We start from the raw sequence: 13421 nt of genomic DNA, 5'->3' as shown, positions 1-13421 counted from the left end.
TCCACAATGGGAAACCCGTCCTCACCGCTTCTGAAAAATCCAAAGGGCTCCAAGCCACAGAAATTATTCAGCCAGACGTCAACAAGAAAGTGGATTTAGAGCAAGGTAAGAAATCATTACATATAAGACGCGTCACGGCTGTAGGACGCGTCATATTTAGCCTGACCTATAAGCGTTACTTTATATATGCATTATCACCTTGGACGCGTCCTAACCCCCCTGGCGTGCCTCTTAGGTAATGCGTATCACATCTTTAAGACGCGTCATTCTCACACCCATTTATACATCTTTGCATTCATCTATATCTGTCCTGCATATAGATTTTTATATCACGTTATGGGCGCGTCCTACTTTCAGGACGCGTCTTTTGTACATAACTAATTCCTTTTTATGTTTATACCACAGATATGGCTTCACTCCCCAAAGGATTCGCAATTGGGGCTTCTAAAAAACTAAGAGCAAGGAAACAGGCTCCTACAAAAGTTGATCCAAAGGTAAAAACGCCACCTCCTGTTGCAACTCCTTCTCCTCCACCAAAGATAATAGACACTACCATGTCTGATATTCCTGAGAAGGTAGAGGACGTGCCCTCAAAGCGTCAAAAAACTATTCCTGATGATCAGTCCTTTGTTCTCAGATATCTGGGCGCGTCCTCAGTGGGTGACTTTTCTGAGGACGAAGTGAGAGGTTGGACCTTCAGGACTGAGCAACAAACAGAGGAGGCCATGGTCAAGGCTGCAGCCGAGCTTCACCTGCATGCCAGGCAGAGCGCTAACATGGCTGCCAGGCTTAGGGCGTGTCTTGCTGTTACAGACACTGCAAAGAGCCAGGCCGAAGACAAGGTCAAATCCCTGGAAAAACACATTGCCCTACTTACCAAAGAAAAAGATGCTGAAATCAGACGCCTGGAGGGCGAGAGGACGCGTCTAGAAACAGAAAAAGCTGTTTTGGAAGGCAATGTCTCTGCGATGGAAAAGCAAATGGACAGCGTCATCGCCCTGAACTCCACCATGCAGCTGGAGCTTGACATCCTGAATGATGATAGGCTGCATGGATGGACAGAGGAGAAAAAACTGGTTTATCAGCACGGCTTCCAGGCTGGATTTGAAGAATGGTGCTCTGGGTTCATTGCCAACGACCCAGAGTATACATTCTCAAAGTTTGATGCAGATACCCAGATATGGGTAAACGATTTCAGGGTCAGGGCTGCATAATCCATCAAGAACAAAAGGATTTTCCTAGGCTTAGAGGAAGAGGACGCGTCCCCTGAACCTGCTCCACTCCAAACTCAGCCTTCCCCTGCAAATGACCAGGACAAGCCCCAAGACATGCCTCCTGCATAGGACGCATCTTATGTTTTTCATGTATTTTTTCTAAACTCTTTAAAGGCGCGGGCCCTTTGAAGCCTTGCAAGTTGTAAAAACTATTTTTGACCTCCATTCACTTGCACTTTCCTCAATCATTTACATGGGCGCGCCTGGTGTTTAGGGCGCGTCGCCTTTGACTAATTTGTTATCATTTTTACTCCTGTCAAGCAAATATCCATTGTGGGCGCGTCCTCTCTAGTTGGACGCGTCTTTGTTTGTTTTGGAAAGTTCATGAGCACGGCAATACATTGTAGTGTGTTTAACCAATACACAAGGCACGATGGGGCGCGTCCTAACTGTTTTTACTCAAGTTCTATTGTTCCTTTTAGCAGCCACTACTTCAGTTAACATCCACATAGAACCATCAATCAAGATGCGCCTCTCCTTTGATCCAAAAATAAATCATCCTTCACGCAGGACGCGTCTTTGACAAGCACTTTTTCTTTTTTACTTATGTTGTCAATATCACATTAACACCCAGTATAAAAGAGCATCAACCAAGACAACTTGGGCGCGTCCTCGAAAATAGTACATTTTGTCTTGAGTTTCATTTATATAAAACCCTAACTTAGGGCGCGTCCTACATTTAGGACGCGTCATGAGACCAAGCAAACTGAGCAAATATCCCTTAGGAAAGTTTCAAAATTTTATTTATAATGCGCTCTGATGTCAAAAGTGCACCAGTCCCACGGCTACTATGCTCTGTGGGGAAATTATTTCTAAAAAATGACCCTTCAACTAGTCCCAAGGTAAGTAGTACATGCACTACCCCCCTAGGCTAGGAGGAATTTATTTAATTCTAGCCTATAAACTGAGCATAAACCAAAATGATAAAAGACATATGCAAGGGGCCAAAGCCACGCCTTACTGGTAATACTTTCGGAGATGTTCCGCATTCCAAGCTCGCGGAACTAGCTTCCCGTCCATATCTTCAAGGTGATAAGTCCCCTTCCACAGGATAGACTTTATTCTGTACGGTCCTTCCCAATTAGCTCCAAACACTCCATGTTGGGGGTTCTTTGTATTGGGCATCACCTTCCTAAGTACCAAATCCCCCACCTTCAGCAACTGTCCTTTTACCTTCTTGTTATAATACCTTGCGGCGCGCTGCTGATATGCTGCTAGCCTTAACTGAGAATTTTCCCTCGTCTCCTCTAAGAGATATAAATGAAACCTTTGATTAACCTCAGCGTCTTCTTTCCCGTAATAATCCCTGCGAAGTGATCCCGATCCAACTTCCACGGGGACCATAGCTTCGTAGCCGTAAGTCAGCATAAACGGCGTTTCTCCCATAGTAGATCGCGGCGTAGTGTTGTATGACCACATCACCTTCGGGAGTTCTTCAGGCCAATTCCCTTTACGTTCCTCCAGCTTGGTTTTGAGGGTATGCTTTATTATTTTGTTAACAGCTTCTGTTTGTCCATTGCTTTGAGGATGATAGACCGCCGCAAACTCCTTCTTGATTCTCAACTCCTCACATAGCTGCCGCAACTCCTTGCTATCAAACTGTTTTCCATTATCGGAGACAAGCTTGTAAGGGATTCCAAACCTACATACAATTGAATTGAAAACGAAATCCCTGATTTTCTTTGCGGTGATAGTAGCCAGTGGCATAGCTTCCGCCCATTTAGTAAAGTAATCGACCGCAACCACTGCATACTTGACGTCTCCTTTAGCTTTCGGCAATTCTCCGATAAGATCAATTCCCCACATGGCGAACGGCCATGGGCTTGCCATAGGCGTCAAGAGTGTAGCCGGCATAGACGAGTAGTTTGCAAAACGCTGGCAGCGATCACATGCCTTGACGAAATTTGTAGCATCTTCTCTCATCGTGGGCCAATAATACCCTTGGCGCAACACTTTCATTGCCAACGAGCTACCCCCCGAGTGATTGCCACAGATTCCTTCATGCACCTCTCTTAGGATGTAATTTCCTTCTTCTTCTTCAACACACCTGAGCAGAGGTTGGTTGAACCCTCTCTTGTACAAGACTTCATCGTATATCACATATCTTGCAGCTTGATAACGGAGTCGACGAGCCATAAACTTATCCTCGGGGAGTGTTCCCTTGCGAATGTAAGCTAGAATGGGCGTCATCCATGTTTCCTTAGGAGCCTCATCCACTTGCATCGTTTCTATCTCTGGGATACTAGGAACCTCCTGGATTTCAAGAGGAATGGATCCTAACAAAACAGCCTCCTGTTGCGACCCCATTTTTGCCAGAGCATCCGCATTACTGTTTTTCTCCCGCGGAATGCATTCCAATCTAACTTCTTTGAACATTTCAATCACGCGCTGTGCACATCTCAAGTATAATTCTGTTCACGGGCCTCGCGCTTGAAATCCCCCGTTTACCTGATTCACTACCAACTCTGAGTCACTTTTTGCAATTAAGTTTCGCACCCCCATTTCCAGAGCGATTTTCAGGCCATTAATCAGCGCCTCATACTCCGCATCATTATTGGTTGCGTAAAACTTGAAATGAATTGCGCTCATCAGATGGTGGCCTTCCGGAGACACAAGTACTATACCCGCACCTGCTCCTCCATTGTTAACCGCCCCATCCACATGCAAGATCCACCAAGGATGCGGAAACTCCTCCAAAGACTCCTCGGCATAAGGTGGATATAGCATTACCAAAGCTTTATCATCAATTTCAGAATCAAATTCCAACAAGAAATCGGCTAAGGCTTGCCCTTTTATCGCTGTTCGAGGCACATATTCCAAATCAAACTGTCCCAACTCCACAGCCCATTTCAGCATTCTGCCTGATGACTCCGGTTTGTGCAGGACCTGTCGCAGCGGGTACGCTGTACGAACTTCAACTTTATGGGCTTGAAAATACGGTCGCAATTTTCTTGACGCAAGAATCAGGGCGTAAACCAGTTTCTCCATATTTGTGTAGCGAGTTTTAGCGTCGTCTAACCGCTTGCTCACGTAGTACACTGGTGATTGCTGCCCATCTTCCTCTCTTACCAGAACTGCACTGATCGAATATTCAGACACTGCGAGGTACAGTATTAGATTTTCCCCATCCAACGGCTTTGACAACATGGGAGGATGTCCCAGTTGCTCCTTGATTCTTTTGAAAGCCTCTTCACATTCTGACGTCCATACAAAGTCTTTCCCAGCTAATTTAATCGCCTTGAAAAACTCCTTGCATCTATCAGACGACTTGGAAACAAATCGATTTAACGCGGCGATTCTCCCAGTCAAACTCTGCACTTGTTTCACATTGGTGGGTGACTTCATATCCAATAATGCCTTGATCTTCGCGGGGTTGGCCTCAATTCCCCTGTGGTTGACAATGAACCCGAGAAACTTGCCCGACTCCACGCCGAACACACATTTTTGCGGATTTAATTTCATACGAAACCTCCTCAAAATATTAAACATCTACATCAGGTGTTTGATATGGTCAGTCGTCACCTCAGATTTCACCAGCATATCGTCCACATACACTTCCATGGTTCTCCCGATTTGATCTTTGAACATCATGTTTACCAACCGCTGGTAGGTTGCGCCAGCATTAATCAAACCAAACGGCATTCCTATGTAACAGTATAACCCCCTGTCCGTAATAAAGGATGTATGTTCTTGATCGGGGCCATACATCGGAATTTGATTGTATCCGGAGTATGCATCCATAAAACTCAACAGCGCATGCCCCGCCGTCGCGTCCACCAACTGATCGATTCTTGGCAGCGGGAAACTATCCTTTGGACAGGCCTTATTGAGATCCGTGAAATCCACACATGTCCTCCACTTCTCATTCGGTTTCTTCACCAGTACTGGATTTGCAAGCCATTCGGGGTAGAACGATTCTTTGATCAACCCCACCTCCAACAACCGGTCTACTTCTTCTTTTAATGCTATCGCCCTTTCTCCACTTACTGGGCGGCGTTTCTGACGTATGCCCTTGCAATTCGGGAGGATATTCAAACGGTGACACATTACTTCTGGGTCGATCCCTATCATATCTAAATGACTCCATGCGAAAACATCAAGATTTACAATTAGAAAGCGGGTGAGACCTCCTCTCATCTCATCATCCAACTGAGATCCCACTTTCAAAACCTTGTTTGGGTCATTTTTATCAACCGGAATAGATATTGTGTCTTCGGCCGGTCCCGTTTTTTCGGTGGGCATAGGGATCCTGAGATCCAAATCGAAATCAAAGTCTCGGGGGTCTTCAACTTCCACTTTTTCATCTGAGGGCGCGTCCTCGTTTGGAGGAGCATCAACCTCAACTTCATTCAAGGGCGCATCCTTCTTTTGAGGAGCATCAACCTTGACGTTATTTCCGAGACCTTGCAAAATCTCACTTCTTCCTTCCAACTTTTCCCCGTTAACCTCTTTCTGTATGATTCCCTCTGTATGACTCGCCACCACTTCTTCTACACTACGGATTTTCGAAACACGTGCCTGCATCACAAAAGAGTTTCCAGAGGTATTGGTTTCTTCCTTCCCGGGGTTTTCAACAAAATAGTGGGTATGGACCTCTCCACTTGGTTTTGTATGAATATCTTCTATATCTTCGTATGGGAGACCTTTCCCTTCATACCTTCTTCTGCGAAATTCCTTGACAGCCTTGTGATAGCAGTCGTGCGACTCATACTGTGACCCTCTCAGACTGCCAACTCCGTTTGGCGTTGGGAATTTTATCATCAAGTGGTGTATCGATGTTATCACCCTGAACGCTCGCAACCAAGGTCTGCCGACCAGCACATTGTGTGCGGAATCCTGATCTAGCACCTTGAAATCTATTATTTGAGTAACCGACAAAGCTCCTTCCCCGAGCGTGACGGGAAGCCTGACCGAACCCATAACTCTCACAGCTTCCCCAGTAAAGCCATAGACGTGTGCATCTTCGAAATACATGTCGCTATCTGGGAAACCCAGCTTTTTGTAGGTGATGTAGTACAAGATGTTTGTAGAACTCCCATTATCCAAGAAAACTCGATGTACGTTCATTGCCCCCAATAAGCATGGTAATCACTAGCACATCATTGTGAGGATGATGCACCCACCTAGATTCTTTTTCCTTGAATGTAATATCAGCGGACTCCCCCTTAAAGACTTTCGGGGGTCTGTCTTCCAAGCTGTGGATGTTGGTGAGCGGTGGATGTCTCGCTTCTCTCGCGTTTCTTTCCAGTGCTCGATTACTATCACCAACGAAAGGGTGTCCTCCAAAAATTGCCCTAATACTGCCGGCCCTCTGAAACTTGACCTCTGCTATTTTCTCAATATCCTCCGCCCGCGGGGGCTGTCTTTCATCTTTACCCTTGTCATCAAGTCCCCTGCGTCGCTTCACCTTGTCAATCCATTCTCCCAGGTGTCCAGCCTTGATCAATTCCTCAATCTCATCCCGTAAGTGACGACACTCGTGGGTGTCATGGCCAGTAGACTCATGGTAGTCACAGTACTTCTTTTTATCTCTGCTTTGCCATGAAGTTAGACGGTCGGGCTTCTTGAAGATTCCCCTATCCTTATTTACCTCGAAGATATGATCAATGGACGCCGCCAGCGGTGTATAATTGCTGACTCTTCTTTCGTAGTTCGATGGTGGGCTCCATTCTCTTCGCGAGCTCACAGCATTTACCCTGTTAGGGCTTCTGGCGTTTCGCCGATAGTCCGGGCTCACGGATCTGTCCCTTCTCTTGGATCGCCCCTTGGAGTTATAGGTATTATCATTCTTTTTTGTTTCTGCAAGCGACTGCTCGATTGCTTTGAACGACTCCGCCTGCGCGAGCACATCAGCCAATGACAATGGGTCCTTCCCTTGTAGGTGTTTCCAGAAATCCATCCCCACACGCAACCCAGCTATAAGCAATATTTTCAACGTTTCATCAGTTGCACCCCTCACCAAAGTAGATTCTGCGTTAAACCTCTTGAAATACGAAGTCAAACTTTCTCCTTCCTTTTGTTTCACATTAGCCAGCGTGGTAACAGGTGGTGTGTACTTCACCGCGGCTTGGAATTGTGTCAAAAACAAAGTTTTCATCTGTTCCCAGGATGTAATTACACCTGGACCAAGTTTTTGGAACCACTGCTGAGCGCCTTCTCTGAAGGTGGCTGCCAAGAGACGGCATCGAGCCAAATCAGGTACTTGATATACATCCATTTCAATGTTAAAACGCCCCAAGAACTCCACAGGATCAGAGTTCCCGTGGAAACGCAAGTCATTGGTTGTGTTCCGGTATCCTGCGGGCAATTGCGCCTCCCTCACAACAGCAGCAAAAGGAGAAGGAGCTTGCGCAGTCACCGTTACTCTTCCTCCCTCAAGATGGTTGAGCAACCGCTTGAGGTCGTTCACATTAAACGTCCCTACCCCAGGAATGGTTTGAACATTAGGTTGTTGGGGTTGCTCTGCGACCTGCTGAAATTCCCCTTAATTACCCCCGGGTGTGGCGGAGGATCTCGCCGCCCCTCGCCCTGGGGCTGCAACGGTGGCATGTTACCATTTTGGTCCTGTACATTTTCCCGTACATGAGGTTCACCTTGACCGCGTCGCGGAATTTCATCATTGTTCTGCATTCTTACTTGAATTCGCCCGCCGTCCTGGTCATGAGGACGCGCCCCAGACCCATTATCAGTAGCGCTGTGGGAAGCTACAGGAATAACAGCGGGGGCTTCTCCAGCGGAGTGCGCTCCACCTCTCCTACCATTGTAAGGGGCTCTTCCGTATTGATGTCCCATTCTCCCTCATCCATTCCTCTGAAATCCCCGGTAGTAATTCCCGGGCCTTCCTCGCGGAGGGGCACGCTCGTGCTCGCGGTGTCGCACCCCGGCATCCCTTTGGAATGCGGGGGGCACACGCGTCGTATCACGGGCCCTCGCTTCTCCGGCGTTTCCTTCCTTTTGCCATTCTACCAGCAACATCCTCAAGTCGTCGTCCTCCAACCTTATGCCAAGCCTTCTTTTCAAGGCTGAAAGATCCCTTCCTCCTCCGTCCTGGTTTTGAGTGTCCTCCGCACGACGACGCTCGTCCATCTTACGCCCAGACCTATGTGGGTGTGGCACTTACCTGGTTGCCCAGGCCAGGCCTTTCTCCGCCCTCAGTGTCATCATCCGCAAGCTCCACAATAGGCTCTACATCACCAGAATACTGCAAACGTCGTGGAGTGATTGGCGGGTTATCCCTGCTCCCCTGGGTATCTATCTCAACTATAGGGGCTTTCCCCAAGGCATGACCGTGACGGGGGAAACGACGACCTCTCCTCGTCTTTCGGCGCTCCACCGTGTTCAGTCTTGAGTTAAAACTGTTAAGAGTATCCCCCATGCGATACAATTGCTCCAATATATCAGCATTGCTGATGAGAACGGGAGGTGTCCCCCCCCCCACATCCGGAGCCCTCGGTGGATCTGCCATATTTCTGGGAACGTAAGGTTCGTGGCGAGTATAGCGCCCCCCGCCTTCTCCTTCAGACCTGCTGTCACTTCCATCATAAGAACTTCCATCACGATTGTAAGACATCTTTTCCTCCTAAGATTGCGACCTTAATTAGCCCCCCTCCTTCTAGCGCCAATTTGTTGACGGAGGAATCTGGTAACAACAAAGATTGAGGTTTCTCGCCGGAACTAAGATCTGTGACGGTGGTTCTTTACCGGAAACTTAAGCGGTGTGTGGTGGTTTATGGTTGTTTTAGGCTGAGATTGATCAGAGTAAGTGGTGGCTCTCTTATCGGCTCTCAACTTCTTACCCTTTCAATGTGCCTACGTACCCTTTATATAGGGATCAAGCCTGACGTAGTTCTCGTAGAACAAGAAGTCTAATGCGTTGAGACTTCTTACTCCTAAGCCCAATAGAAGCCCATCCGATATCCATCTTCTGCTAGCTTTAGGAATGTCCAACTATGAGGCCCAACCGCAAAGGCCCAAGGCTCGTCCGCAATCGTAGGACTTCACGGATAGTGCATCTCCCTGCGCAAGGATAACACTCCGCTACAGCTATCTCCCTTGATTTACGAACGCAGGTATAGCCACGGTTCACCCCAAGTGCCAGACGCGTCCCTGTCCCCCGAATGAGGATAACCCACCAGATAGCAGGACAGGTGATCCCAAGCTCTTGGGTGCAAAGTGCAGGATGACTCCAAAGTTCTCCAACGAGGACACCCGTTGAATACAAAAACAGAGTTCCCAAAGCACACACCAAAGTTAAACCCCGCATCCCCAACGAGGACACCCGTTGAATACAGGAGGAGGCCTTCAATCATCAGGCACACCCCTGGAGACCTTCAAGCTTTTCACGGACATCCCCCTCCTTGACCGTCTCAAGGAGGGAATTCTTCAGAGAGTACCTGCAACAAATACATTAGCAAAAATAATCCTCCATTGCTCCTCTCCATGCAAGCTTTGTCCTGAATTCAACATCAAAAGTATATAGATCAGACACAGGACGCGTCCTAACCAAGTGGGCGCGTCCTAACCTCCATAAATCCAACTCTGCTTTAATCATTTCTTATAACATGTAAAGTCACAGGACACGTCCTAAAATATAGGGCGCGTCCTTAACCTTATTAGACTTGCACCATTTCCTCTAACCATCGTGCACAACATTTCACTTTCAATGACGCTTCCTTGCTAAAGTAGGCGCGTCCTAAAGCACCCATCACCATAAGATTTCATCTGCCAAGCACTTTCATAAATATTGACGCGTCCATAAAGCCTGGGCGCGTCCTTCCTTGACCATGCACTCTTCTCGCCTCATAACATATCCCTTCCCAAGTAGGCGCGTCCTGTAAGCTTGGACGCGTCCTTACTTTCACAACGCAATACTGAATTTGACTGTAATTAGCCCGCGTTTGACCCGAGTCAATCCAATGCCAAATTTTGGGTATAACAGATCTAAAAGTTCGAACGGAATAAAATCAAAACTAGTGCTTTAATTTTGTTGGATAATGAGTTAAATATTAATTTGAATTTTCTAAGAATCATTATATAATTTTGGTTTCAACATCTGATCTAAATTAAATTGGACCACGCCACACTAATTTTAATTGTCTAGTCAGTGTTTTTAGAAAAGGAAAATCTAATAGTATATCTTATAAATAACGTACTTTTATAAAGAAGATTATTTATTTTTCATTACTTTAAATACATATAACCTACATAAAATTTCAAAGGAAAATATATAACTGGAAAAATAAAGATATGGGTTAAGGTTAACTTAGTCTTTTTCTAAAATATAATTTGTAAGTAGTACTTACAAAATTTTGGGATGAACGAGACTAAAATAGCTGTATCTACTTTTAGGGGGAAAAAAGTGAGTGAAATCTAGCAATGATAAAATACACTGTATTGATTTTCAAGGTCGGTGACAGCATTTGTTGACATTTTCGCGTTAAACAACGTGCTTGTGTACCGAAGCATCGCTAGTTCTCTAGTATTGTAGTAGCAGCAGCAATTACTAGATAGAGGCAGAGATGTACAAAAAAACCCGGTCCCGAAAATCTGGCCCGACCCAATTTGGTCAAAGCCGTTCAAGTTCGGTCCGGTCCCGGCCTGGATTTCGGGCCTCGACGGATCCTATATTTTTAGGTAAAGTCCGGCCCGGTTAAAAGCCCGGGCTTCGGTCTGACCCGACCCGACCCGATTAAAAACCCGAAAAAGCCCGGTTATAATCTGATTATTCTAATATATTTTCTTATATATTTATAAATTCACATTTATTATAAATATAAATAATATTTTAAACACATATATATTTACATATTTGTGATTAATAATATTATTTATATACTTCGTTGCATAAAAAATGAAAAAAGATATAATAAGTACAATATATATATTTGGATATCATTGTTATGAATATTTGGATATCATTGTTATCATAACAATGATATCATTGTTATTATAAAAATGATAAAATATATTATATAAACATGTTTATTTTTTGCCGAACTTAAATGTTTTCAACGAAGTAATGTTTTCATAAAATATTTCATGTAAATTAATAAATTTTTACGATAATCTAGTTGCTAACACATTATTCTTCAGAATCTCTAATAATACTCGATCAGATTTAAATTAGAAAATACCCGGCCCGATCCGATCCGGCCCGAAAAAAAGCCCGATTAGGCCCTTCTCGAGACCCAAACGGACTTTGACATTTCCCGAAAATCCGGCCCGACCCGGCCTGGTCAAAGTCAAAGCCCGAAAAGTCTGGTCCGATCAAAGCCCGGACTTCTTAAACCCCGGTCAAAACCCGGTCCGATAGGCTTTTTGTTCAATTGATAGAGGTCCCCGACTGTCTGAGCCCAGTTACGTACATATGCATGCGCACAGTACGGCTCTCGAAACATGCCACATTTTGTGGATAAATATGTCCTTTTATCTAACCGTTTTGATTCTCCACTAATTTAAAGAAATAAATTTCTGTTTCAATACTTAAAATAAATTCAACAGCTCCTCTATATGAGTTTTTATGTTCAATTATAAAAATTTTTACAAAAAATGACACTCCAACATGTTTTAGTGCTTCCTTATATCACTAAGACATGGAATTCATTCTTTATTTTTAAGGAATTTCTAGTGCTCCCTCATAACATTTTATCAATAAAAAATTTATCTTTCTTTTTTTTTTTACATTTCTCTCTCTCTTTATTCCATTTTTTGTCCATATCTTTTCAAATTTATTAATATAATAATAAAAAAAGGAAGATAAGGATCATTGTTGAAGTTGAAATTGAAAATCATGTAATAAATTATTAAGAGTTAATATTTTATAATATTTATAAGAAAACCACTAGAACACTGTTCGACTTGCTCTTAATTCCGTTTTTCTGTGGTACACAAATTTTCATAATTTTAACTTATTTTAATTTATCAATCCTTCTTAAAAAATATTTCAAATTTTATAATAAGTTTTAGTCAGCATACTAGACAAGCCCTAGTTAATTGTATGGTTGCCTCCATGAATCATTAGCTTTGCAGTTGGAAATGTTTTGTAGAATTGTTGTAGTGAAAATGATGAATCCAAGCGCTTTTCTTGCAACTACGAGTATATTTGCAGCATGTTTAATTGTTGTAGCCACACATGTTACATGTGTATCCATGTTCTCGTCAAAATGCATTTATGTTTCCATAATTTTCAGCAAAAATAAGATCATTGTTTGCCCTACTTTTTTTCTTTCCCTGAGACCACAATTAAAATTGATGATGGGCTAACATTTATCTTCATCCGGGACCTTAACTTTACATGCAACAAAATTTAAGAGGCATATCTCCTCAAAACTCAAGTCTCATTTCTTTTTATTCCACCTGTAATATCCGTATTTTTATTTTAATTATTATCTATTTAATATTTATATTAGTTAGAAATAGATTAGAATTAGTAATAATAGTAATTTTTAATACAATTTGATTTGGAATAGAATTAGTAATTATATTATTAATTAGATTAGGGATAGGATTCTATTAATTGTGGGCTTGTGGGCCTATAAATATATATATATACAAGTTATGTCCTATTCTATGTCTTTTTAATTGGAGCCGCTCTTAGAGGCTAGGGTTTGAGAAGACAAGAAGATCTTAGAAGTTTATTCTTGTGTTATTCGATTGATCAAGGTACGAGAATCGATCTTTTCTTCTTCATAATCATATCATGTTCATCTTCTTATTTGTTTGTGCTGAAATTCGTATGTGATAAAATCAGCATCTCGTATCTGTTGTAAAATCCATAACTTATTCGTTTGTGCACGGAATTCATTGATTCTTGATTTTCTGGAAAGCTTGTTTCGATACCTACAACTTCCATGTTTACATATTTTGTGGAATCAGCCTCTAACTATGTGCAAATATCCATTCTTTGTGACCCTTCAGATTTATGACGTGAACAGTTTTTCATACCTTCTAAAATTCGTTATAAATCGATCTTATGTCGGAAAATTACTCATGATATCAATCTGGAAAGCTTATGAAATTCTCTTTCATTATATGGTATACCCATTATATATTTAAATCTTTTAAATTGCCTAAATTGCCTTACAAATATTCTGGTCTGTTTATACTTATCAGCATAGTTGTTTCATGTTCAAAAATTCATATCTTCTT

General features: G+C 43.4%; 1 protein-coding gene across 1 annotated transcript; it reads right to left on the bottom strand.

The window, feature by feature from the left end:
* Positions 1–4278: 4278 nt before the first annotated feature.
* LOC141695782 (uncharacterized) lies at positions 4279–6248 on the bottom strand. The gene is made up of 3 exons (XM_074499999.1): positions 5262–6248; positions 4485–4763; positions 4279–4353 (listed from the first exon to the last, which is right to left on the bottom strand). The coding sequence occupies exons 1-3, from the start codon at positions 6246–6248 to the stop codon at positions 4279–4281; spliced, it is 1341 nt and encodes a 446-aa protein (XP_074356100.1).
* Positions 6249–13421: the final 7173 nt, after the last annotated feature.

The sequence above is a fragment of the Apium graveolens genome, chromosome 11 (genome assembly GCF_009905375.1).
Source record: "Apium graveolens cultivar Ventura chromosome 11, ASM990537v1, whole genome shotgun sequence".
NCBI lineage: Eukaryota > Viridiplantae > Streptophyta > Magnoliopsida > Apiales > Apiaceae > Apium > Apium graveolens.
This window is presented reverse-complemented; position numbering and strand designations above follow the sequence as displayed.

Excerpts from the sequence above, each read along its gene's own strand:
- LOC141695782 (XM_074499999.1), bottom strand. The coding sequence starts at position 6,248 with ATGTATTTCGAAGATGCACACGTCTATGGCTTTACTGGGGAAGCTGTG. Across the intron at positions 4,764-5,261 it reads TACGTCAGAAACGCCGCCCA|ATGTTTAATATTTTGAGGAG; the intron begins GTAAGTGGAGAA and ends CACCTGATGTAG. Across the intron at positions 4,354-4,484 it reads AATTAGCTGGGAAAGACTTT|TGCAGTTCTGGTAAGAGAGG; the intron begins GTATGGACGTCA and ends ATATTCGATCAG.